This window comes from Ursus arctos, unplaced genomic scaffold (assembly GCF_023065955.2).
Source record: "Ursus arctos isolate Adak ecotype North America unplaced genomic scaffold, UrsArc2.0 scaffold_8, whole genome shotgun sequence".
Classification (NCBI taxonomy): Eukaryota; Metazoa; Chordata; class Mammalia; order Carnivora; family Ursidae; genus Ursus; species Ursus arctos.
The window spans coordinates 35,501,617-35,525,877 of record NW_026623100.1 but is presented as its reverse complement, the minus strand read 5'-3'; the positions used below and the strand labels follow the sequence as shown (position 1 = coordinate 35,525,877).

The window sequence follows — 24,261 nt, the reverse complement described above, 5'->3', positions numbered from 1 at the left end:
ATGTCCAATTACATTAAAGGAGTGTGTGAGTAAAAGGAAACTCTGTATTCTGTGAGGGAACACAAGAACTTCCACTGTATTTCTGTAACCGTAAAGCAAAGCGCATTATCAGACCTGAAATGTGCAATGCAAAAATCAAATTATTGCAGTAAGACTAAAGCACAGAAATATTCCCCCTTGCCATGGTTTGAATTTGTCATATGTGGAGTCGCTGATTTTTTATTATTAGTCACAAGATGGGAAGAAGATAAGAGAGGAAGTGCTATCTTTCAACTTCACTGAAGAGTATGATTCAATCTTTTTTTAATTCTTCTCTTCTTAAGGACATTTATTGATGCTATGTGGTAGAGACATATCAAATCAGTGGTGATATGTTCAGTTTCTTCTTAGTGAATTTGCTTAGTTTTATAGTCCAAGGAAGAATCTCTTAATTTCTTCTTTGAATCTGTTTACCTGTATACTAGACCAGCGGTTCGCAAATTTTGCCTCATATAAGAATCACCTGGGGAGTCTTGTAAAAATCCCATTGTCTCAGCTGCACCCCAGAATAATTAAATTGTAATCTCTGGGGGTGGATCTACATATGGGTACTTTTCCAAGGTGGTTCCCATGTGCAGCCAAGATTGAGAAGCCCGGTACCAGAGAAGCACTTTTCAATCTTGAGGGATTGGGGGGGGGGGGGCGCGGTCTGGTTAAAATACAGATTCTGATTCGGCAGGTCTGGGGTGGGGCCTGAGATTCTGCATTTCTAACGAGCTCCTGGGCATTGCCAACGCTGCTGGTGTGTGGGCCGCGCTTCAAGCAGCAAGGTCCTACACTGTAGAACTTGCAGCTAGACACCAGATTGTAGACACACGGGTTCTCACTTGTCCCCTGACTGCTGGCTCCTGCTTTGTAAACAAACAGCAAAGCCATTCAGGTTCTTTCTCTTCCTTTTCCTGCAAGGGTTTTTTTCCTTTTTGGTTATTTGCAAACCCCAAAGGAAAAGCCCCTCTTCCTCAGACATGGCCTGATGGTTTTCTCGTCCTTGAGGACATCGGCCACCCCCAAGGTCCTTCACCCTGGAGTGGGTGGCCGGGTGCTGCAGTCTCTAGGGTGGCAACCTGTGTTCTCTGCTCTGGCGGCTCGCCCAGTTGTGGGAACATTCCCCAGGCAGCCCAGGGAGTCCTGGTCCCGTGCTTCAGTGTGGTGGGGAGGAGAGATTTTAGTAAACACTGTGTGGGAAGAGGAATGAAATGGCAGAGAATGAGGTTAAGGAATGGGTGTGTGAAACGCCAGGTTGAGCGAGGCCAGGGTGCCTGGGAGCAGCATTCCAACGCCCACCTGTCCACCAGCTGCTGGGAGAAGGCGCTCACCTGCCCAGGGAGGCGCACAGCGCGGAGCATCAGGACGCGTGTGCCCGCAGGACTGCCGGGCCGGCCGCTCTGGCCTAGCTCTGGGTGCGCGGCCTGTCTGAGCCGCACTCTGGGGCCGGGGTGTGGGGTGAAGGGGGCAGCTCCTGCCTGAGCCTCCCATTCCGGGCCCTCCACGGACGGTCTCCGTGCCCCGTCCTGTCTCCGTGCAATGTCTCCTGGGCCAGGAAAGATCATCTTGCTCTGCCTCCCCAGGCCCCCTCAATGCCTGGAAAGGTCTGAGTCAAGGCCAAGACCCCTAAGCTCATGTACCTGGATTCTGTGACCATCTTTGAACCAAAGAAACCTTAGGACTGGGCTGCACTTTCTGCACGAGGCGCACTCTGTGTGGAGTGGGGAGATTCTGTGGAGCTGCCTCCCAAGACCGAGCTGGAAGAAACAGATCTACGACAACAAGCTGGCACTCTGTACTCCTCCATTGTTCCTCTCAAGTCAGGCGTCCACCATACCCCCTCTCTCCAGTGCATTAGGTCTAATCTGCCTCCCCCCGCCCCCTACGGCCTGTGTCCCTGTACTGTGCGCATGCGCTCTGCGTTGGCGCACCGGTTCCCCATGTCTGCTGCGCCGCGCAAGATCCCGCATTCAAGCTCGCCTCCTCCAGCGAGCTTTCTCGGATTCAACTAGCTGCAGACACCCCTCTCTTCTTGACTCCTTCAGCACCTAAGCATGCCACTAATAACAGACATCACATCCTGTTTTAATTTCTAGGAGACAACATCCTCCTCGGTGGGTTCTCTCATCCACCATCTCACTCTTGGTAAAATCATAATGTTAACGAGAAAGGAACTTTGACTATACGTGGAAACTCATTTCACAGAGGAGTAAACAGAGACTCAGGGAAGGGAACAACGTGGCCGAAGTCATCAAGAGTGGGTGGTTCTAGCCAGCCCAGGACTCAGGCTGCCGGCTTGGAGTGTTTTGCTATGGCAGTAGGCAGAGGGGCTGGAGGCCTTTGCAGATCCTATCAGGGACAGTTAACACTAAGCTGAGGGTATGACATAGAAAAAATAAATCCAGCAGCGGTGGTTATGTGCAGGAGCTCCATGGAACTTCCCCGCAGGATGCGCTAAAGAGACTTGAATAAACGGACGAACCTAGCGCTTGTGATTAGGAAATCTTCCGATTCATATGAGCCAGTCATCTCTAAGCTAATTTAAAATGTCCGTCTCCAAAAGATTCGGCTATGGGGGAGGAAACTTGTAAATGACCCAAAGTTCATCAGGAAAAAGTAAACACGAGAGCATCTGTTTTTAAAAAATAAGGGCTGGGGGCAGAGAATGACAAATTTGTACTGCCAGATAGTCCACCATAGTACAAGGTTATGTAAAGAAAACGGTTTGGTACTCATGCAGAAATTGCCAGAACCTCGATGGAACGAAACAGACTACAAAGGGAGTACTTAGTATATGATAAAGGTACCATTTCAGATCAATAGGGAAGTGATGCACTGGGTAATAAGTGGTATTGGGAAAAATTGGTCGGCTATTCAGAAAATAATAAAGTATACACTATACACTAAAATTATAGATGGTTTAGAATTAAATGTAAACTAAAATAGAAGGAAAAGTAGGTTAATATCTATATAATCTTAAGGGAAGGCGTCTAATCATAACACAAGGTGACTTCTGCTTAAACAAAATGAAGATACAACCACAAGTCGTTTGCAATATCTGTGTAACAGGATACCAAGTTCTTATTTTAAAGACTCCTTACAAATTAAACAGGAAAGGACATATCAGTAGAAAAATGAGCAAAAGATATAAAGAACTAATTAACTGGAGTTGAAATACTAATGCTAATAATCACATGGAAAAAGCAGTGGGCATCATAGGTAATCAAGAAAATGCAATATGAGACTCCCATCTACCTGCATGACCTTGGCCAAGAGGGAAATGGAAGATAATATCTAGTGTTGGGAAGGGTGGAAGAACCATTTGTCTCCCCCTTAGGGGAGTGTGAATTGTTACAAATGTACTGGAATGCAGCTTGACATTCTCAGAAGTCTTAGAAATAAGCATTCCTTTGTCACACTAATTCTTTTCCCAGGAAAATCCTCACAGATGTGCATGAACAAAGATCTTTGTAGAAGGGTATTCAGTTCTGCATTATTTACAAAACTGAGACATTGGGAAGCTGTCACAGCGTCCTACAGGAGGAGATTGGCTGAAGAAAATATATCCGTGGAAAGCTTCAGCCATTGAAGATTACCTGGCAGTGGGCATTAGAATACTTACTGAGTTAGGGAAATGTTCATGGTAGTATCATTTTATTCCCTCTTGGGGACAAAGTGGGGACACAGAATAAAGAAAAGACAAAGGTTATCCTTCAACGTCCTAATAGTGATTATCTACGTGAGATGGGCTTACAGGTGACTTAAGTTTTATCTTTCTTTGCGCTTTGCTGTTATCTCAAGTTATTTGCCTTGAAGACGCGTTGCTTTGGCAATTTCAAAAGTCACTAAAACAAGGGGAATAAAGGAACTACAGTAAGAATCTGGGTGGGATTTACTCACATGTTTTTGAGAGACCACTTAGGTGCTTGTGATTGGGGTCTGGTACAGGAGGGAATGCACCATGAAAGGAGGTGCCCAAACAAAGATCAAAGGAGGTGAAATATCCTGCCCTTGTTCCCTGGGTCCTTCCCATAGGGATTGGCGTGGATTAGATGTGAATGTTCATTGTTTCGCCATCGAGGTCTGCAGAGGGCATTTTTGCTATGTCGTCTGGAGGCAAAATATAGACCTTCCCCATTGTGATGAAATATCTCACAGGTGGGCATACGCAGAAAAGATCCACTTCACTGGAGAGTAGAAAGCAATGACTTACTGACTTGGCAGGCTAAGAAAAATACATTCAGGACACATGAATTAAGAGACTTGCTCTGTGAGCTTTTGCCTTTGAAATACCATCACCTTGATACGTGGGAGAATAGAAGATCCAAAGAGTCCTCAATTCCAGGAGGAGACAATATGGTGGGAATTGTGATTTCCTATGGAAGGCTGTGGTGTTGGCCCTGATGCAGCTAATTAGCAGGTATCTGGTTTTTCTTGACCATCCATATGACACATGATGTGGAATGGCCAACACAGCCACCAAAGTGGTCTTGCTGCCTATATAAACATTCTGTAGAACTATGACCATGGCCTATAAAGATTCCATCAGGAGATGGACTATAGCATGTAGAGACAGGAAAATAAGTACACGTTTGGCAAAAGAGCCAACCCACCTGGTCAGTATGTCCCTAAACAGAAATTTGGAGGAGAGAGAAAGACTCAAATAAAACTGGAAAACCAGATGCTATGGAGAGGGTAGCAGGTGTAGTTTGAAAACTAAGTAACACCCCGCCCTTTGAATGATTCTCAGTTCTCAGATACAATCAATATAGAATATACTTTTAAATTTCATAAAACATTAAAGGAGGCCGTGAAGTTATGTTTATCTGCTTAGGGAGAGCCTGAGTGAAGAAAAAAACAGTAATGATGTAGAACACAGCATTACCATAAACAATACTTAAGACTTCAGGTAACTATAGACTTCGAGCTGACTTCGGAGGCAGCCAATAGATTAGACTTGAAATTTTAATTCTCCTGTGTCTCGTGGGCTTGTTGGGGAAATGTTTTTTGAAAATGGAAATGGATGACTCCTACGAATTGAGTCGGTGATTCCAAGATGCTGTGGGTCAGAGACTTGGTGGAAGGCAACGGTTTTAGAATCAATCATTGGAAGACTGTGCCTCGCTCTGGAGCACACCAGCTGGGGTTCTTTGGTTGCCTCAATCAGTTCTGGCTTGAACAAAAACAACCTTGTTGGAAGCCCACAAAATCAGCAAAAAAGCTGGAGAATCATAACTGGAAAAGAACAGTAACCAAGGTGGCTCCAGGGAGCTAGGAATTGGAAACTACAGAACCCATCTCCAAACAAAGATGGCGCTCAACACGCCACAGTTGTATGCATGAATTCCACTTGCACTATCTCTTTGTCTTCTCAAGATTCAAATTTGAGAGAGAGAGAGAGCATATATGGGAGGATAGGGCATCCGATTGTAACCTTAAACCAGTGTAAACCCCTGATGGAAGAGATAACTCCCCCCAAAAAAATCTGTGCTGTTAGGAAGTAGAAAAATGTTTGCCAGGCAGCCCCAAACTGTTGAGCACACACAGAACAGAGACCTGTATGTTTGAGTCAAGATTAAAAGGCGGGAACATCAGAAGTAATATCATCATGGATCAATTCTGTGGTTGAATTATCCAAGTAATTAATAGTGGCTGGATGCTGATTCCAAAGTCATCATAAGGAGAGAATGTGGTTTGACAGCAAACCTCAGATTGGTACATTTTCTGGAAATTTCAGTGTGCCACAAATTGAACACCTGAAAAATTCTTTACATACCTGTTGGTTGTGATATTCCTCAAAATATGCAGAAGACAACAGGGACACCTGCTGCTTTGTCCAGAAAGGATAGCAGGTTGATATCTGTGTCATGTTGAATTTTATAACCGTGAAAGAAGGAAACGCTGGGCATGGTTCAACTACAGGATAGCAGTACAAAACCTCAGAGAAAAGCCAGATGCGATCCCATGATTAGAATTCTAAAAAGGAACATGGCCTGGAGAGGTTGGAAGGCTTGTAATGGTTCCAAGTTTATAGTCAGAGTGTGCCTGAGAAGGACAAGGAGTCCACATTTAAAGACCCATGTGCATCTGGGTTCTCTGATGTAGTTCTCTGGTATACCACTTAATAAGCTGTGCAGGGAAGATCAAAAGAAAGACGTGTCCCAAGAGGTATGACAAAGAATGGGACTGAATGACACTTTGTTGAGTGAACGAGGATGTTGGTGCTTCCTGGGTGGCAGGTGTTACTGTGGGTGCCGGCAGGTGTTTACGAGAATGTCAGGAAAACTGAAGGACAGAAGAACCTGAGGATTGTCCGCATGGCTGTTGGCCACACACAAATCAAGGACATTTTAAAGCGATATTTATTTGGGAACAGACAGGTAAAAAAGGAAGGAATAAGTCCATTCTTCGAGGCAGGTAGAATATAGTTAGTGCAGAACCAGGAAAAGACTGCTCCTAGCTATAATTTTGTGTTCATATTTTCTGTCAAAGAGCAGGATCTTCAAACTATAGAGAAGATAAAAGTAAATAAGAAATAGAAGAATGAGAAAGGATCTTAGTAAAAGACCACCTAATGCTATTAATGAATTAATTTTCAAGGGTACAGATGAATTACACCTCAGTAGACTGAGGAAAGTTGTAGCAAAGATCGTTCCATGTCTGTTGGTAATTTTTAAGAGACAGTAGCAACTGTGAAAACTGCTTAGAAGGTGGAAAAAGGCAAATGTTTGACATTAAGTGAAAACACCTGAAGAGTCTTTTGCCTATGGATGATAAAACTTGATGATTCTCTGAAGACAACTCTAGCCCAAATTATTGCAGCAAACAGAGAATGAATAGTTGGGCCCCTGAATGAACCCACGAAAAAGGAGTTAGAGCAGACTAAGTTCCTAGCATTATAGGACCGATGAAGGAAATGCTGCTTCCAGGGTCATGCTACCAAGAAAATAGTCTGATTTCAGCAAGGCACATGACAAGATCGAAGTATTCAATAGGACAGAATGGAGAAATGAGAGTCAGAAGGGTGGCTGGTCAGCAAGGTAGAACAATGACAGGGACCTCCTTAAACGAGTGGACCCTCAGGCATATCCTACCTGGGTTCACCAGGGAGCTCTTAGGAAGGGTAGGAAGTTTTTAGCCAGAACATCCCCAGAAAATGTTCACTGATGTACTCATAATGACCTGGGATGTCTGAGGTGAGCCACCAGGATTCATCTCCCACTCCTGGCAAGAATTTTAAGAACAAATCAAAAAAAGACCTGTAAAGCAAATTTATCACATTTAGAGATGATGGGTAGCCCACAGGGATAGCTGGCGTGTCAGATGAGAGAATAAAAAACAAAAAGGAAAATGTATTTTGCTAGAACGTTGGATCAAAGCCAGTCAACCAGGTTAAATTGAACAGTGACACATTTAACACTATTTAGGTTAAGAATGATTTAATTGGGGGAAAAGAGTGATTTAATTAGGAAGTGTAGGAGGCCAAGTTTGACAGCAGATTGTGTGAAGAAAAGCTAGAGGCCTTAGTTGACCACAAGTTTATGTAACCCAATAGCATTCTAGGACTGCTGGCAAAATTGATGGAGAATTAAGTTATATTAGTGTAGAAATAAGATCATGGGAGATGGTATTCCTACTGTACTCTGTTTCCCGTCGCCCAGAGCTTTAGAGCATGGGCTCTGGGGTCACACTGCCTGTTTTTAGATTTTCTCTCAGCCTCTTCTAGCTCCATGCCTTTGGGCAAGGCCCTATACTTCTCTATACCTGTATTCCTCATGTGTAAAATGGATAAAATAATAGAACTATGATGTCACAGGGTTCCTCTAAGAATTAATCTATAGACAGTACATGTAAAACTCTTAGCACAGAGGCCAACCCCTAAAGCGCTTGGTAAATGTTTTTGTTATTGGTGTTGTTATTGTCATTACTCTACAGTGGACTATTTTAAGATGGGTACTAAAAAAAGTCAGAATCCATCCTGAGGTAGAGTGTTTAAATTCACTTAGAGTTTATAGGAACTTAGAGTGTACGTTTATTTATTGCTGTATAACAAATTACTCCAAGATTTATCAGCCTAAATCGATAAACATTTATCACAAGTTCCGAGTCAGGAATTCAGAAGCAGTTTGGCTGGAGATTCTGATTTGGGGTCTCTTCTAGCACTGGGGCTGCACTGTCTTTGGGAAGCTTGACCAGAAGCCGGATAATGGCTCCTTCGCATAACTTTTGGCAGGAGGCCTCCATTTCTTGCCACATGGACCTCCTTTGGGCGTCCTGCCTGCTGGCAGGCAGCTTCCCCCAGAGTGAGCGAAGAGAGAGAAGGCAAGTGAGAGAGCATGTTCGAGGCAGAGTTACGGTGCCTTTTGTGACCTAGCCTCCGAAGTCACACACCCTGAGACCGTGTGGGAGGGGACATCACAAGGCTGCAGATACCAGGAGTTGGGGATCCCGGCAGCCATCTTGGAGGCTGGCTGTCACAGGGAGTTTGATCACCACAGAGACTCGGATTTGGTGGCTGACTGCAGATAGATGAAAGGCCTATCGTTTAGATGAGGCTTCCAGGGACAGAATTCAAACCAACGGGCAGAGAGATCTTTAGGGCTTACTCATATTCTTTTACATTTGATAGAAAAGAAACGTTCTGTTGAAATATAAGGTCTTTGTTCCTGAACCAACATGGCTTGGAGAAACTATTCAGAGAGAAAATGACCTTGGTGTTTCTGGAATCGTCGAACATTTCTTTAAAGAACAAAGTTCCAACATGGTTGGTTTATACTTAGCCTGTGGGATTTAAACTAGGAATTCCCAACTTTTTATGAGGCAAAGCCTTTAGATCATAGAAGGGGCAGGAACATTGGCCCTGAGTTTTTCTCACTGGGAATCTGGCAGACCTTGAAGAGAGGGATGGGGATGCAGCTCTGAGGGATACTGGCCAGGTAAGGCTCAGGCTTCCAGCAGGAGAAACCAGTCTACTCTTTGAGCATGCAACAGTTCTTGCTGCCACTTTGCTGGGGATTCCCATAGGGAGAGCAGACAATGCACTCATTTTTTAAATAGCCTCCAGGAGAAACTTTTTAAGTGCTTGGTAGGGGTGGTGAGGTACTGTTCTATTGGAGTGAGTGATCACTAGAATATGAAACTATCAGTAGTAGAAGCTCTGAAGAATTTCTGTCACTGAACCTACAGATGGGCCTCATTCTGCCCTGCTGCAGCACTCTTCCAGGAGGTGAGGGGACTGTTACGAGCAAAATCACACCAACAGCCCAACCTTGGAAGGCCGGGGCCTGGGGATAAGGGCAGGCTGTGTGGCAGTGGGGTTAGGGGAGGTGAGCCTGGATCTTTCTGATGCCTCAAGAAAGGACACCAGTCGGGGCTGCACTACGTGATGAACTCCGTCAGCTCTCATTTCTGGTATGGCTTGGATGCCTGGCAAACAAGGGAAGAAAACAGTCAAAATCCTTCTTGCCCAAAGATGAAACCCTCTGCTGTGCTTGCTCAGTCTCCTGCTTCTACCCAATAGATTCCTCAGATCTTTGAAGCCAGTACATTTAAACTTTCCCTTCTCTGTCTTGATTTGGACCTAAAATATCGAGCAGGACCACACAGTCTTTGGTGCAACCTACCTTAACTCCCCATCATACTCAACAGTGTAGATTTGGGTCTGTGGAGATGGTGACGAAAGAAACTACCGGCCATGTGAAAAGACTCCTTATATGAGAAGAACCTTCTTGAGGAATTCCAGTGACTTCCGTACTCCTCTAACAGATGGGAGCACATGTTGGGTCATCTCTCATTTGTGTCTTTAAGACTGAAATTGGCACTGCGTGAATGAAACCATACCGGAGAGCCGTAAGTGAGAAACCTCTGCGTGCACCTGTGTGCCTGTTCATTGCAGCGTTATTTACAATCGCTAAGACGTGGAAAAAAGCTAAGTGCCGTCGATAGATGAGTGGATCACACACACACACACACACACACACACACACACACACACAGAATGGAATATTATTCAGCCACACAACAAAACGAAAACTGCCATTTGCAACAACATGGATGGACCTGGAGGGCATTATGCTAAGTGAGATAAGTCAGACAGAGAAATACCATATGATCTCATTTATATGTGGGATCTAAAAATGGAAAACAAAACAAAAACCCTCATAGATACAGAGAACAGATTGGTGGTGCCAGAGGCAAAGGTTGGAGGACGTGCAAAATGGATGGAGGGGATCAAAAGGTACAAACTTCCAGTTATAAAATAAGTCATAGGGATATAATGTACAACATGGCAACTATAGTTAATACTGTATTTCATATTTGAAAGTTGCTAAGAAGTAGATCTTAAAAGTGTTCATCTCAAAAAGTATTGTAACTGGATCGTGATGGTTAACTAGACTTATTGTGTGACCATTTTGCAATATATACACATCAAGTCATTATGTTGTATGCCTGAAACTAATATAACATCAATTATACCTCCATAAAAAGTGTCCCCATTACTTAGGCAAATTCTACTGTGTATTAAAAGCTAAGAACAATTGGTCTAGAAGTCTGAAATATATCAGGTTATTAGTCAAGTAGGTATTAAAAAAATAGCTACAAGGACATAAAAAATATGACAACCAATTTTGAATATTTACAGTGGACCAATGAGCAATAGACTGGATATTACAATAAATCAGTGAAATTTAAAAAAAAATGACCTGGTAAATATCTCCCAGAACTCAGAAGAACAAAAAACAAAAATAATAAGAAAAAAGAAATCTGGAAAATAGAACTAGATGATCCAATATACAGAATAACGATTCCAAAAGAAGAAAAGAAAGCAAATTAAGGTTGACATAAAAGGAATAATTAAAGAGAACTTTCTCAAGCTGAAAAACACTTGTTCTTAATGTTAAAACTATTCAAGTTCAATGTAATTAAACAAATTTCATTATTAAAACAATGAAATAGTAGGGGGTCTGTGGAGTCTACAGATTGTGACTCAAGTTGCCATTCATTTGCAAAGCCATAAGCCTGGATGAGAACACAAAGATGTTCCTAGACACACCATATTTCATTTGTAGACATACTCCTCGCAGGCCACCCTTCCTGGAAAAAAATATTTAAAGATCCTCTTTGGCTAGACAAACAGCTGTATCAAGATTAAAAAAAACCAAAATAGGGAAGACAGAAAAACAAGTGATAATGTGTGTCCAAGTAACATGTCAGGTTAGTTATAGCAAATACAAAATTAATTATTCAAGTAGAAGTTACATATAAAAATAATGTAGGGATAAGGAAATCAAGTTATAATAACTGGTAGCTGGGGACAAGAGGAAGGAGGTAGGAAAAAGCTAATGAAACATCACATTTCATCCTTAACATTAATAATAATTAGAGTAAATAAGTTAAATTCTTTTAATGTAAAGACCACCATCAATAGACTGAGAAGAAAATACATCTATTCTAAATCACTACGAGAGGGGCACCTGGGTGGCGCAGTTGTTAAGCGTCTGCCTTCGGCTCAGGGCGTGATAAAAATCTTTAAAATAAATAAATAAATCGCTACAAGAGAAAAGTCAAAGAAACATAGTCCCATATGCAAAGGACAAAACAAGGGAAATTGCTAGAAATAATAAGCACTCGTAAAATGTTCTGTAAAAACAGTGGTTATTCCTCAGTGATAAGACGGCAAGTAATTTTTCTGGGATTTTTGAATTTTCTAAAATGTCTACAATGAACATGTATTACTTTTCAAATAACCTATAAAAATTCTTTGTGGGGTTGTTATAAAAGTTGCTTTACATAGAACACAGTACCGGTAATACTAAAGGGGAGATAAAAAGCCCCTGATGATGAGATATTATCAAGATATCCTGGGTCAGGTGGTCACGTATTTTTTCCCAGTGGTATCAATTTAAGATTTTGCATGATATGGCAATTTGGAGAAATTGTAGGGCTTACGCCTTCTGTCTCACAAAGACTGAACTTGCAGTAGTTACAGTGCTAGCCTGCCTTGGTGATTTTTGTCTAAAGCGCTTTGATATCCCAGGAAATTGACATCAGCAGTGTCATTTCAGTCCAAACAGCTGGGTCCTGCCTGATGTTGATTGTGGCAGCCCTGTCCTATATTTTGTTTCGTTCTCAGACTTCGCCTTGAAGAAGCAACCTTTGCTCCATCCATGCTTTGTTCAGTTACAAATGCTGATCTCATAAACATTCAGAGCCAGGATGGGTCGCTCCTAGCCCCCAAAAGACTATTACCACCCTTTCAGAGATCTGTGAGGGTGACCCCTCCAGGCTGGAGGACGGACAGGACCTACTTTCAGCTGAAGAGCAAGGGATTCAAAGTGGAGGCTTCCCATCAGGGCCAGATTGACTTCAGATTCTGAGTATGAGACATGTTGGTGTTTGAGTGAGGTTCCCAGAAGAGACAATGGGAGAAAGGGAGAAAAGGATATGATTTATTATGAGGATATCTCCCTCATCAGAAACCCCCAGACACTGTGCAGAAACCCCCAGACACTGTGCAGACTTGAGAGTAACACTCCCTGCCATAACAGATAAGCCCTGAGTGCTATTTATTTCCTGCTTACGTCAAAGTCTGTGCAGGTGTTCCTGGCCTTGCAGACTTCTTTCCATGCAGTTAGTCAAGGACCCAGGCTATTTCCACCTTGTGGTTCATCCCTCCGCCATGCCCTTGGAAGAACTCTCTCCATTTCACCATCAGCTAAGGAAAGAAAAAGATCTCAGAAGTTTTTATGGACCAAACCTGGGAGGAGCACACATGACTTCTGCTCACGTGCATGGTCACACCTGCCTACAAAGAGAGCCTGGGAAAGGCAGTCGCTGTGCCCAGCAGAGAAAGGAACATGGTTTTGGGAAAACTCATGGGAATCTCTGCTCTGTATATTTTTCTTTCTTCCATCTCCTGCCTCCTTCATAGAATAGTTTCACTGCTGTTGGCTTTTAAGTGAAACAGCGACAACAACAAAAAAGATATAGGTGTAGGGTTGGAAATGGAGTGGATCACCCAGGCCATGTTCTTTCTGGGGTTCGTTGTTTATGGTAGAGGCATTTAAGGTTTCTATGCCTAGAGGCCAAGCCTGAACTCAACCTTTACTAGATATCCTTCATCTGAGCATCCTCCATCTTCCCTAAATGTTTATCTTGTGTCTCCTTCCACCTTATCCACTTTTAATGATAAAACATGAGACAGTAACGTGATTTATCTTACGCAGATTCCAATCTAGATTCCTTAAGGCCAGTCTCCTATAACACTACACTCCTGTGAGCAAAGCAATAAAAAAGTTTAAATTTTAATTATCTTTATAGCGTTGGATGTAGGGCTTTGATTTTATTTTATTTTTTAAGATTTTATTTCACAGAGAGTAAGAGAGCACAAGCAGGGGGAGTGGTAAAGGGAGAGGGAGAAGCAGTCTCCCTGGGCTCCATCCTAGGACCCTGGGATCCTGATCCGAGCCAAAGGCAGATGCTTAACCGACTGAGCCCCCCAGATGCCCCATAGGGCTTTGATTTTAAATAATGTTTATTTTCAAACTCAAATGTTTATTTTATAAAATTTGGGAAATTATAAAAAAGATGATTGCCATAAATCCCACCCCTCTTTTAAAATGTAGGTGTCTTCCCTCTGGAATATAATCTTGAAGGGCTTTTATCTAAGGGCAATCACAAATCATCACTGTAACACCCAGATGAAAAAAGAAGAGTCACATTTTTGTCATGGGACAGATTCCCAGCCACAAATTCACATCTGTGTTTTTAAGGCTGTTGAGCTTTGCCTTCAATTTAACCTCTGGTTGCCTTAATTTCCTCATTAAAATGAAGAGTATTCTTCATCTACCAGACTGCATCTGCAGACTAAATGAAAAAGGCATCTGTCAAAAGTTCTGAGGGAATAGAATGTTCTAGAAAAACAATCATCCCAGTAGTGTTACATGTACTCAGTGCGGAAGGTTTGAAGCGATTATGGTTCAAAGACTCAACAAGAGGAAGCATTTTTTTCCTAAGGGTGGATTGAGGGTTTCCTGCCAACCACTTTACCTAACAATTTTGATATTAATAAAGAGGAGAACAGAGAGACACAGACTGTAAAGCCAGGTAGCCCTGGGCTCCAACGGGGCTGTTCCTTCAACAAAGCCGAAACAGAATTCCCCATCCAGCAGGACTCAGCTGTAGTTCCCAGAGCCATTCACGTTTTGGTTCAAAGCCGACTGATGAGAGCCAAACATAGATATCCTTGTTTACTTTGTAAATGGAAATTTGAAATGAAGTTTCAAATGCTGGTTGACACCCAAGAGGATGTAATTAGAATAAGGGGCTTTCTGGTTTGAAGATATGAAAGAAAGGAATGATCTGTCTCTTTGAAATCAAATTATTAAATAATAAGAGAGAGGGGAGGTTTGGTTTTCAGTCTTCAAAGCAAAATCATGACCTGCAATTTTCTTAATTGGTTTTTTGCTTAAAATTACTAAGGCCAAGGTAGGGAGAGAAGGAGCAAGCTGGGGGCTGAAGAAACGGGGTGGTGAGGAGGAAGAGCTCCTCAGTGGGAGGGGTTATCTTCTGGGTCAGGTGTATTCCCCTTCTATTCCCATCTTTTTTTTAATCCATAATGGAACTAGAATGCAGTTTGGGGACTACTTGGGGCATCTCACACATGCCTCTCCCTTCCTCATGCCCTTTGGGGAAGGAGGTAGTGTTACTGGTGGGGCTGAGTGCAAGTCAGAGGCCAAGTTGAAATATGTATGCTGGACGTCATTAGAGGAGTATGCAGACTCTGGTTTTAGCCTGTAATTCACATGACTACGCTGAGATTGTATTTTAGATTCTTAAAGCCTCTTTGCTAATTAAAACCATTTCGCCTTGGGACTCTTAGCTCTTTTACTTCTAAAATTGTCCTGAGGATTTCATGTTTCATGGTAATTCCTGATTTGTTTATCCTTCGAATGGAGGAGTTGTCTTAACTACAGAAGGGGCCCTTAAGGATTTCTTAACCCTCAACTTATTCATATTTTCCCTCCTCTCTGTCTCTGGCTCTGTCTCTGGCTCTGTCTCTCTCTGTCTCTGTCTGTCTGTCTGTCTCTCTCTCTCTCTCTATCACACACACACACACATGCCCTCTGAAGTGACAGTATGGTGTACTAGAAAGAGCAAGAGCTTTAGAGACAGCCCACCATGAGTTCTGGATTCAGCTCTACCATTCACTAACTTAGCAGCACTGAACAAGCTTTACCTCCCTCGGCTTCATTTTCCTCATCAATAAGACTGAGATGGGAATGACTACCTCACAGGATTTTTGTGAGGATTCAATGGAATTCTCTGGATACAATGCTGGGCAATAGTGCTTGCAGTTAGTAGACCGTTTATTAACAGTAGCTGCCATTAATAATGAGTCATCACCATCATTAACATCGTCATAATCTAACCTCAGCAAATCCACACTGGGTTCAAAACTGTACCTGAGCCCAGGTACTTCAGGTGGGATATGAACCCAGCAAGTCACTTCTGTGTTCATGTTGTCTGTTCTCTTCTCTCTGTTGGACCAGGAAAAGGTGAGGCAAGTTCTGTCTTCGGAATAAGCACAAACAGGATGAACCCCACTGGGGCCACATACCACCCATGACTTTCTCTCTGAATGTGTATCTGTTTTCCCATCACACGTACACACACACACACACACACACACACACACACACACACACACACACATTGTGTTATTAAAACCCAGTGTCTTTGTGGGAAAGTAGAAAATATGTCATCAGGGGCGCCTGGGTGGCACAGCGGTTAAGCGTCTGCCTTCGGCTCAGGGCGTGATCCCGGCGTTCTGGGATCGAGCCCCACATCAGGCTCTTCCACTATGAGCCTGCTTCTTCCTCTCCCACTCCCCCTGCTTGTGTTCCCTCTCTCGCTGGCTGTCTCTATCTCTGTCGAATAAATAAATAAAATCTTTAAAAAAAAAAAAAAAGAAAGAAAATATGTCATCAGCTTCTTTATTCATACTTTCTGTGAATGCAGTTCCATCACATCTGATGCTCCCGTTGGGTTTTACCCAAAGAGAGTAATGATCAGAGGGAATTGAATTAGCTTAAGTGTTCCCTTAGCAATTCCACCCCCCAACACACACACACAGACACATCAGCATCTTGTTTAAAGCTGCAAAAGCAATTCAAGGGTCCATTTTAACTCTGCTCTGAGCCAGAAGCTCCCGGTCTTTTGGGCGTGAGCACCACGTAGCCCAGAGGTTGGGGCTGTGTTGGGGGTGTACATTGTGAGGGGGCTTCGTACCATCCTGTGAGTCAGCTCCCACCCCACTTCCAGCTTCCCCTCAGTTAACCACCGTCCATGGACGTATAGAAATCTTTTTTGCATTTATGCTTCCCAGCCGCTGCTTCTTGTGGAAATAAGTTCCATATGTGAAGTTTCCCCACTTCTCCCTGAAACAAAGTAATGCTTCCTCTTGTTTCTCCCCAGAGTGCTCCTTTCTGATTACTAGAAGCGGCCTAGCAAGCGAAGCGCTCTTCCTCACTGCCACGTGATTTGTGGACTTAGACTGTGTGCCTTCCCAAAGTTCTTCCTGGACTTGAAGACTATCCTTGTGTTCTACAGCTCCGAATTCTCTTCAAATCATAAAGAATGCAGATAAAATTACAATTCTAGTACTTTCTAACACGTCGTAACTATGTGTCCATTGACAAGGTTACCTGAACTAAACAGGGACTAGCAATGCTTACCCCAAGGGCGGCTGGAGATTTAACGAGATGATGTGGTACCCGAGCCCTTGAGTGGAGGCGGAGGGGTGGGTAGGGTCTAAAGCCAGTTTAAGAAGGCCAAATTGGGTCAAAACGAGACTGTTGGGAAAGATTGCTGAAGAATTAGTAAATCTGTGTTCAGGGATTGTGTTACAGGAAAAATATGTATCATTTACATATAGGAGTTACTCTCAGGAAGTTGACAGTCTTGGGGGCGGGGATGATAGTCCAAAATGGCACTGCCTTCCCTAGCCCACCCCCACACGGTCCCCTCCTCAAGTGGATCGCGGGAGGAACCGCAGCACTAGTGAAAGTAACTTTTTCCTTTCATTGCTTGAGTAAAGTGAATGTCCCTTCTCTCTTAAGCCAAACTGAAGCTCTGAAGCCAAACTGTTTTCAAATTGCTTTATCTGTGATTTTGAAAGTATTCGCCGTTCTTAGCTTTAATAGCGAACGAGTTGGATGGTGGTATTGATCTCATCCTACGCATCCATCCCCAGAACCGCTCCCTGGTCAGGAGCCCCAGGGAGTGAGGGGTGTTGTCCTCCTCCCGGAAGTGTGACTGGGGTTGCTGTCTGTGCTCTGCTCATTCCCCCTGCTCATTTCAGAGCTGCCCCCTGATCTGCCCACGCGCACAGCCTCAGGAACTGCCCATCCTCGTCGTCTTTCTTCATGGGGCATTCCTCCGTGAGGTCGAGGTCTGCGGCGTCGCCACACTCAATACGGACCACGCTCTTCGCCCTGAGGATCACCCGCAAGTCTTCTGAGAGTTCTTGCTCTCACCCCTCAACCCCCAAGGGCCAGAGTCTCTGCTCTGCCCTCTGTATCTGGCGCATCTGCGTGCTGTACCCCTGACTTCTCTGAGCCCTGGCTTAGCACTTCTGCCGCCCTGCACGCCGGCCTCTGCGCCAGCCTTTCCTTCCCGTGCTGGCTGATTCTGTAGGTTCGTGCGCTGCCTCACGTGAGCTTGGAAGGCCAGCCCTGTCGGATGGGCCTGAGGGTGGCCCGAAGCAAACCTCCTCCACCCCAGAACTGAGCACGGTGCTGGGGTGGGATGGGGACCCCGGCCCCGGGGAGCATCAGAGTGCAGGTCTCTGCTGCGTGCCGTCCCCCGGCTTCACCAGGGGCGGCTTGCTCACTCCCATCTTCATTAAAGTCATCTACCGCCTTTGCTCCTAGACATTCCAGAAGCTTTAGTTGGTTTTGCCATTGTAGTGTCTGAAGAGAAAATATTTAGTCCCAGGTCAAAAACCTTGGCTGAAAGTTCCAACTAAAAAGCCAGGCGTCGTTATTAAATTGTCACAAAGTTAGCCACGATATTTGAGGAAGTGATGAAATGGCTATAAATGACGTAAGCTTTGCAACGGGCAAACGTGTGCGCAACCTCGGACATCTGGAGAAGAGAGCAAGGAGCCGCCACTTCGGCCGGCTCCCCCAACCATCCCAGAACGTCCAATTAGGGCTGCTCTGAAAAGGGGGTGTTTGCACTTGGTGGTGTGGATGCTGCTCCTCGGGGAACTGTCCAGATGGCTGCCTCCCTGACCCTTCCGGGCTGGAGACACCCCTCCTATGAATCGAATCCCTGGTTTTCATGCCCCTTGATTGCTATTCCAGACCCTTTTCCCATGAGTGGAGCTGGGCTCCGGGCCCTATAAGTGGGTCCGTGGTCTCTGGGCAAAGCTTTCACAGCCTCCCTGGAGACAGTGGTGTCTGCGAGATGTCTGTCAGTTTGCTTCACAATGTCAGAGAGGGCTCTCGTAAATTTCAGAGCAACAGGAGCTGAACAGCTTTGAAATCCCAGCTGTGGGCGGGCTCGGTAGGAGGTGTGTTCTGAAAACAGGAGCATTTAGTTTTCCAATCAGCCCTGAGGACTAATCAGACTCGGGTTGGGGCCTGGAGAAGACATATGCAGGGTCCAGAGCCCTGGGAGCACAGCCAGCTGTCTGTCCCCTCCGCCTCGACTTCTGGGGGGCCCTCCCTGGAGTTGCCTGTTGGCCTTCACTGCCTTCCTTTCCTGTGTAAGAGGTTTTTTCCATTTTAAGTATCTAGGCCTTTCCTTCCTCCACTTGATATATCCTTGGGTTTTCTGAAAGAAGAGAAAAACAAATTATGAGGTGAGAGGGTGAGAGAGTAGAGGAAGGTAAAGAAAGACTGGGGGGGAGAGAGAGAGATAAGGAGGAAGGGGAAAAGAGAGACTCATTCTCTGGGACAAAGCTGGGAATTTGGGGGTTTCCTTGTAAAGCTCATTTTGATCAGAGTTACTGAGCAAATCCTCCACCTGGCGTGACTGCCTGCCCTGCCTGGATCTGAGAGGTGATACTGGAACAGCACCCGGGACATAGCAGACACGCAGAAAGTGGGAACCCCTCCGCTCCCCCTCCCGACCTTCCCCAGATTCCCTTTGCTCCGGAACCTTGGGGAAGCTGCTGAGAACGTGAGCAGGAGTGGTCTTGTCTGTCTGGCCTGACCATGCTGCAGCGTTGGGGTTTTCTCTGCTGATTCTCGTGGTGTCTGAGGCACACATCTTTAAAAGCCCTAGAACAAGAGCAGTCACTGTCCCGCGCTTGCGGGCTGCTTCGCCCTTCACATGGGGTTCATGGGCACCTGAGCCCGTGAGCCCGTGCGGCAGCTCTAGGGGACAGCGTGCCCACTGCCTGCCCTCATTCTGCAGCTGCCTCGCACTGAGGTGGCACAGGGAGAGCACAGAGCCACAGGGTGCCTCCCCGCTGGGACCGCTGTCTGGTTCCCTCCTTCCCATCCACTTCTCAAGTGCAGATCACGTCCCCCCAACGCTGCCAGGTGTGCCGCTGGAAACAGGACCCGCCCTGCACATGACCCACGGGGAGCTTCTTGGGGTCACGGGCCAGGACTTCCCCCTGTGCCAATGCTTGAACAAAGGGCTTGCTTTTCAGGTGTTTGTGATTCTATCAAGGGGGGACAATGCCGGTAACAGAAGGAAGCAGTAAGTTTACATGAGTGCATGTGTGCAGTATGTACTTACGTAATTCTCTCTAAGTGGTGTTTTTATTCTTTATACTCTAAGGAGCTTTTCTTTAGTTTTACATTGGCATTTACAAAAGGTTTCTACAGCGATGTATTGCTTTTGTGATCAGGAAGAAGCTTTTAAAAATAAAACAGTGTTTTCGTGATATGATCGTCGACTGGCATCGAGCAACCCTGGCACGTCAGTGCCTCGGGCTGAATCAGGCAGGTGGGATTACAGAGCCCGAGTTCTACATCAGATGCCTGTGCTCATGCTGGTCTCTGACGTGCGTCGGCTGCCGTCCCCGTGACCATGGCAGGGACCGTCCTCATTGCCTGGGCTCTCGGGCTTCTTAGTGAGCTGGGTGATACACAGAAGGTTTACACTGGAGGATGCTTCTGCATCGTCACCAGGAAATCGAGGAGGATATTGTCCACCGTAACACGTAAAGTGCCCTTCAGAAGCAGCCATAGAAGAAGAGTTGCTCTGTGACTGTAGACCTGGACCAAGCCGAGCCTGCCCCGCGCGTGCCGAACAAGTGCATTTCCATCTAAGGGCCCACGTGCAGCCTTGCGTAGGCTGCGCTCGGAGGCGTGGGGCTCCATTTGCCACATAGTGTGACTTCCTGATGTGTGTCTGCGTATACGAGCCTGACACCCAGCTTCTTTGCTCTTTCCCCCATCCTTATTCTTCTTTGCCCTGATCTCGCCTTCCCTTTCGCACTGCCCGTCTCTCTCCCTTTGTTCCTCTCTCCCCGCTCCGTCCTCTTCTCTGCCTCTGTCTCTCTCACACGTCTTTCCCATTTGCATCCCCTTTTGATGAGACCTATTTTTGTAAAGACTCCTTGAGTCCTTTATGAGATGAGGCAGATTATCCGTAAATACAGGCTGAGACCATGGCGTTGAGTCTGCCCCTTACCCATCCGTTTTGGAGAGTAGCGTTCCCAGAGGACAGATCCAGAGTTGTTGTTCTAGTGTGTGTCGAGTGACCTGACACTTGACCTCAAAGAATGTCAGCAGATTGCAGACCTGAGAGTCACCTGGATTGTGAAGAGCTGGCAGAGGACCAGCTCCAAAAAGGGTCCCTTTCAAGACCCCTGTTGTGTTGCTTTTCGGAGAGGTCTTTTGTCTCTAAACAATGCGTCTCGTGTGTAACACGAGCCTGGGTCTCCCCATCAGTGCGCATCAGAATCACCTGGAGGCCCGGGTACACTGCATCAGTTCTATCTCCATAAACCTGACTTTAAGAAAAAATCACCTGGAGAGCTTGTCACACAGGATCTTGGGTGCCAGCCCAAAGAGCCTAATTCAGTAGGTCCAAGGTGGGTGGGGCCAGTGAGATTGGCTTTCCAATGAGCTCCAGGGGGGTAAAGTTGCCGGTCCACAGACACTGGAGATGCCCAACTCTGAACCCTGACAAGGGACTCCCACTAGCCACTTGGAGGTAGTGGTCTAAATGGCCTTTTGTGGAGCTTATCAAAAGCCTTTTTCAGGGTCTGAATCAAATTAGATCCACTAGTCTTCAGCCCCTAATCTCTCTGCATTTGCTCCTCAGCAAGGTTAATGAACACAGAGAAGCCAGTTAGGTGAACTGCAGCAGACCCATCCCGCCCCAACATCCCGGTATCCACGATCAGCAAGCGAGCCAGCCCCTCATCAGGCACCCAGGCCTGGGACTTGCAGGCCTGCTGTTACCCACTGAGACCGTGGGACCACATGTCCTGGGGGCTGCTGGGGACAGTGACCTGCCACAGTGGGGGCAAGGCTGGCCGGCAGCTTCGGCCCGGCATCTCCACCTGGCTGTGGGTGTCTCTGCCTGTCCTCACGTGGGAGAGTATATAAGGACACTCGGATTTTTTGTTACACTACACTGAAGTTAGGGTGGGAGGGAGAGATTATGTACTATAACGGTCTTATGACACGTGGGGATTCATTAGCGTCTTGGGATTGTCAGGGATGGAAGAACTAACAGCCGAGTGGTGTGTACCAGACAGTGTGAGTACAGTACTGGACAACTCTTGCCTCGTTCAGCCCTCAGAGCCAGCCAGGAGGCGGGGGGACTCCCCATCTTCTAAAGGTAATTGCAGGCTAGAGAAGTTCAAATAGTGGCAGAGGCAGGATTCAGACTGATCCCTGTCTCGCTGCGTCTTAAGCCCGGGCTCATGGCCACTAAATAGTCTCTCACCTTCTGCATCAGAGAATCTGTTGAATTTTCAGCCTCCAGCTTTTCCACTGGAATTTCGGGATTTCCAAATATGACACTTCTAGAAGCAATTCATGAGTGGAAAGTGAGTTTAATATTTAGTGATAGCCTAAAACCCCACAATAAGAAATGGTCTTCTTTTTCTCAAAGACTAAGAGCTCTAAGAGCATACTTTTTTCCAAAAAAAAAAAAAAAAAAGAAAGAAAAGAAAGAAAGAAAGAAAGAAAAAAGTGAGAAAGACACACTCTCCAAAACACAAGCATAAGAAGACCTTTTGAAAAAGCATGGAAACTATATCTATCATGCCATCTGGAAATAGATACCTACCGGGTCTCAAGTGTTATTTGGACAAAACAAGGCTGTTGGAGTCTATTAAAATAAATCCGAAGTGATGCCCTGGGGGCTGGTCAGCGGGTCTTTTCATGTGTTGCTGCATATGGTGCTCCCGAATGGCTGTTTTCATTCCCGTCTGAAAGCCAAGGAAGGAAAACCCAGAGAGGTTTGGTGACACCCCCGGCTCTTGTGAGTGACCGGTGCCAAGGCTGTGAGGGGGACCCGTCTCTTCCCCAGACTCTGCTGCCCTTCCCGCCGCTCCCGGCTTTCCCGGTACTGTGTATGCTGCTCCTGGATGGACTTCTGGGCTTTACGTCATCTTCATGGCAGGATCGTTCCTAATCCTCCTGTCCCCAGAGAGTATCTTGCTACCATTTTTATGTCTAGCTTTCCCAGACTTCTTTGTATCTAAATTTCTGTTTATTTCAATAGAACCATACGATCCAGACCAAATGGAAAATGTACCAGTTTCACTTACAATAACGTATCATGTGCATCTTTCTGCATCATGAGCTGTTCTTCCTCAGCATCAATTTAATGGCCATTTAGTACTCTGGAGCTGGTTTCTTGCCTTTAAAACAGAGTTTTGTGAAGACTCTCTCAAAAAAATGATCACTGTCGCTTTGCAAAAGTGAAATCGGGCCGCGCGGGGAATAGGCTTTATATGCCCTGGTAGCTAAAGTTGCCCTGGTATCTTTGAATTACACTGAATCTTTTGGGGAGACAATTTTGTTTTTGACCGAGGTAAGTACATAATACAGCCCTGCTAGAAAGCACGTGATGCGAGTGTGTCTGGTCCTGGAATGCCTGTTAGAAAGTGAGGGAGCGCTGCAGATGACAGGTGGGGAGGAACCAGAAATCCTGGCCAGGAGGGCACCCCTGCTCCTTGATCGTTGGGGGCCTGTGGGTGTGTCTTGGTAAGCTGTGGGTCTGAGCCAAATGTCTTTTCTCTCCCCCAGCAGACCCGCCTGTGGCCGCAGCTGTGGTGTCCCATTTTAATGACTGCCCAGATTCCCACAGTCAGTTCTGCTTCCATGGAACCTGCAGGTTTTTGGTGCAGGAAGACAAGCCAGCGTGCGTGTAAGTGTTCCCTGGTGTCCTGGGATTCTGGGGCTGGGGGTGTCCCTGCAACCAGTTACAAGAACATTTACCTCCACGAGCCATGCCCAAGACCCCGGAAGCTGGACAAGGAGGGTCAGAACAGCAGGCTGAGGGACATCTGCTTCAGACCCAGCTGGTGAAAATCCAGGTTCCAGGGCCCCAGCCCAAAGCTACTGAGGCAGAACCCCTGGGGCTTGGAGCCTGGGGGGTCTGCATTTTTCACAAGCACCTCGGGTCACTCCTGGGTTATTACAAAGTCTGAAAAGTCCTGGATTCAAGTGTATTTCACTCATTAGAATTTCTGGAGGGCAAGGTGTTGGGCTGGATCCCTGAGTAGCCAGCATCTCCAAAAAGAGGTCTCTGCCCTCCAGCATCTTTACGGCACAGCTAATAAAATAAGCTGGAAGTGCGCGTGAACGGTAGTGTACATAAGCCGTAACAGAACAAAGAACAGCTTGGAAATCAAGATGCATGCCAGAGCGCAGTGGTTTACACGCCAGGCCGAGCACGAGCCCCCTGGGGCTGCTGCTGAAAGTATAGCCGAGCCCCACCCAACCCACTGACTCATCATCTCTAGGAATGGGACCCGGGAGTCACATGAGTTAAGAGCCACCCGGGATTGCCAGGGTCAGCCAGCCTGGGGAAGAAAGGCCCTTGAGGAAAGCTCCCCAGAGCAGGTGTTAGGGTTTGCCTAGTGGGGAGAGTAGAGAGGTTATTTCAGGCCTGGAGCGTCAGAGGACCTGCTGTTACAGGCTACCTGTTGCGGCTGCAGCAGGAGGAGACAAGATTGGAGACAAATTGGAGGCCGGAGCCTCTTGGAAATGAGCCTTTATTCTCCAGGCAGCAGGAGCCATGTCGGTTTGG

The 24,261-nt window shown here is 45.9% G+C and overlaps 1 protein-coding gene across 2 annotated transcripts in view; it reads left to right on the top strand.

Annotated features, from left to right (window-relative positions):
- The window catches only part of TGFA (transforming growth factor alpha), a 102,802-nt gene that overhangs the window by 59,700 nt on the left and 18,841 nt on the right, over positions 1–24,261 (top strand). Inside the window, exon 3 of one of the 2 annotated variants that reach the window (XM_057309315.1) lies at positions 23,259–23,376. In XM_057309315.1, coding sequence (XP_057165298.1) covers positions 23,259–23,376 — 118 coding nt within the window. Of the gene's footprint in view, positions 1–23,255; positions 23,377–24,261 lie in introns of both variants that reach the window. The other variant, XM_057309314.1, reaches the window with a different exon arrangement.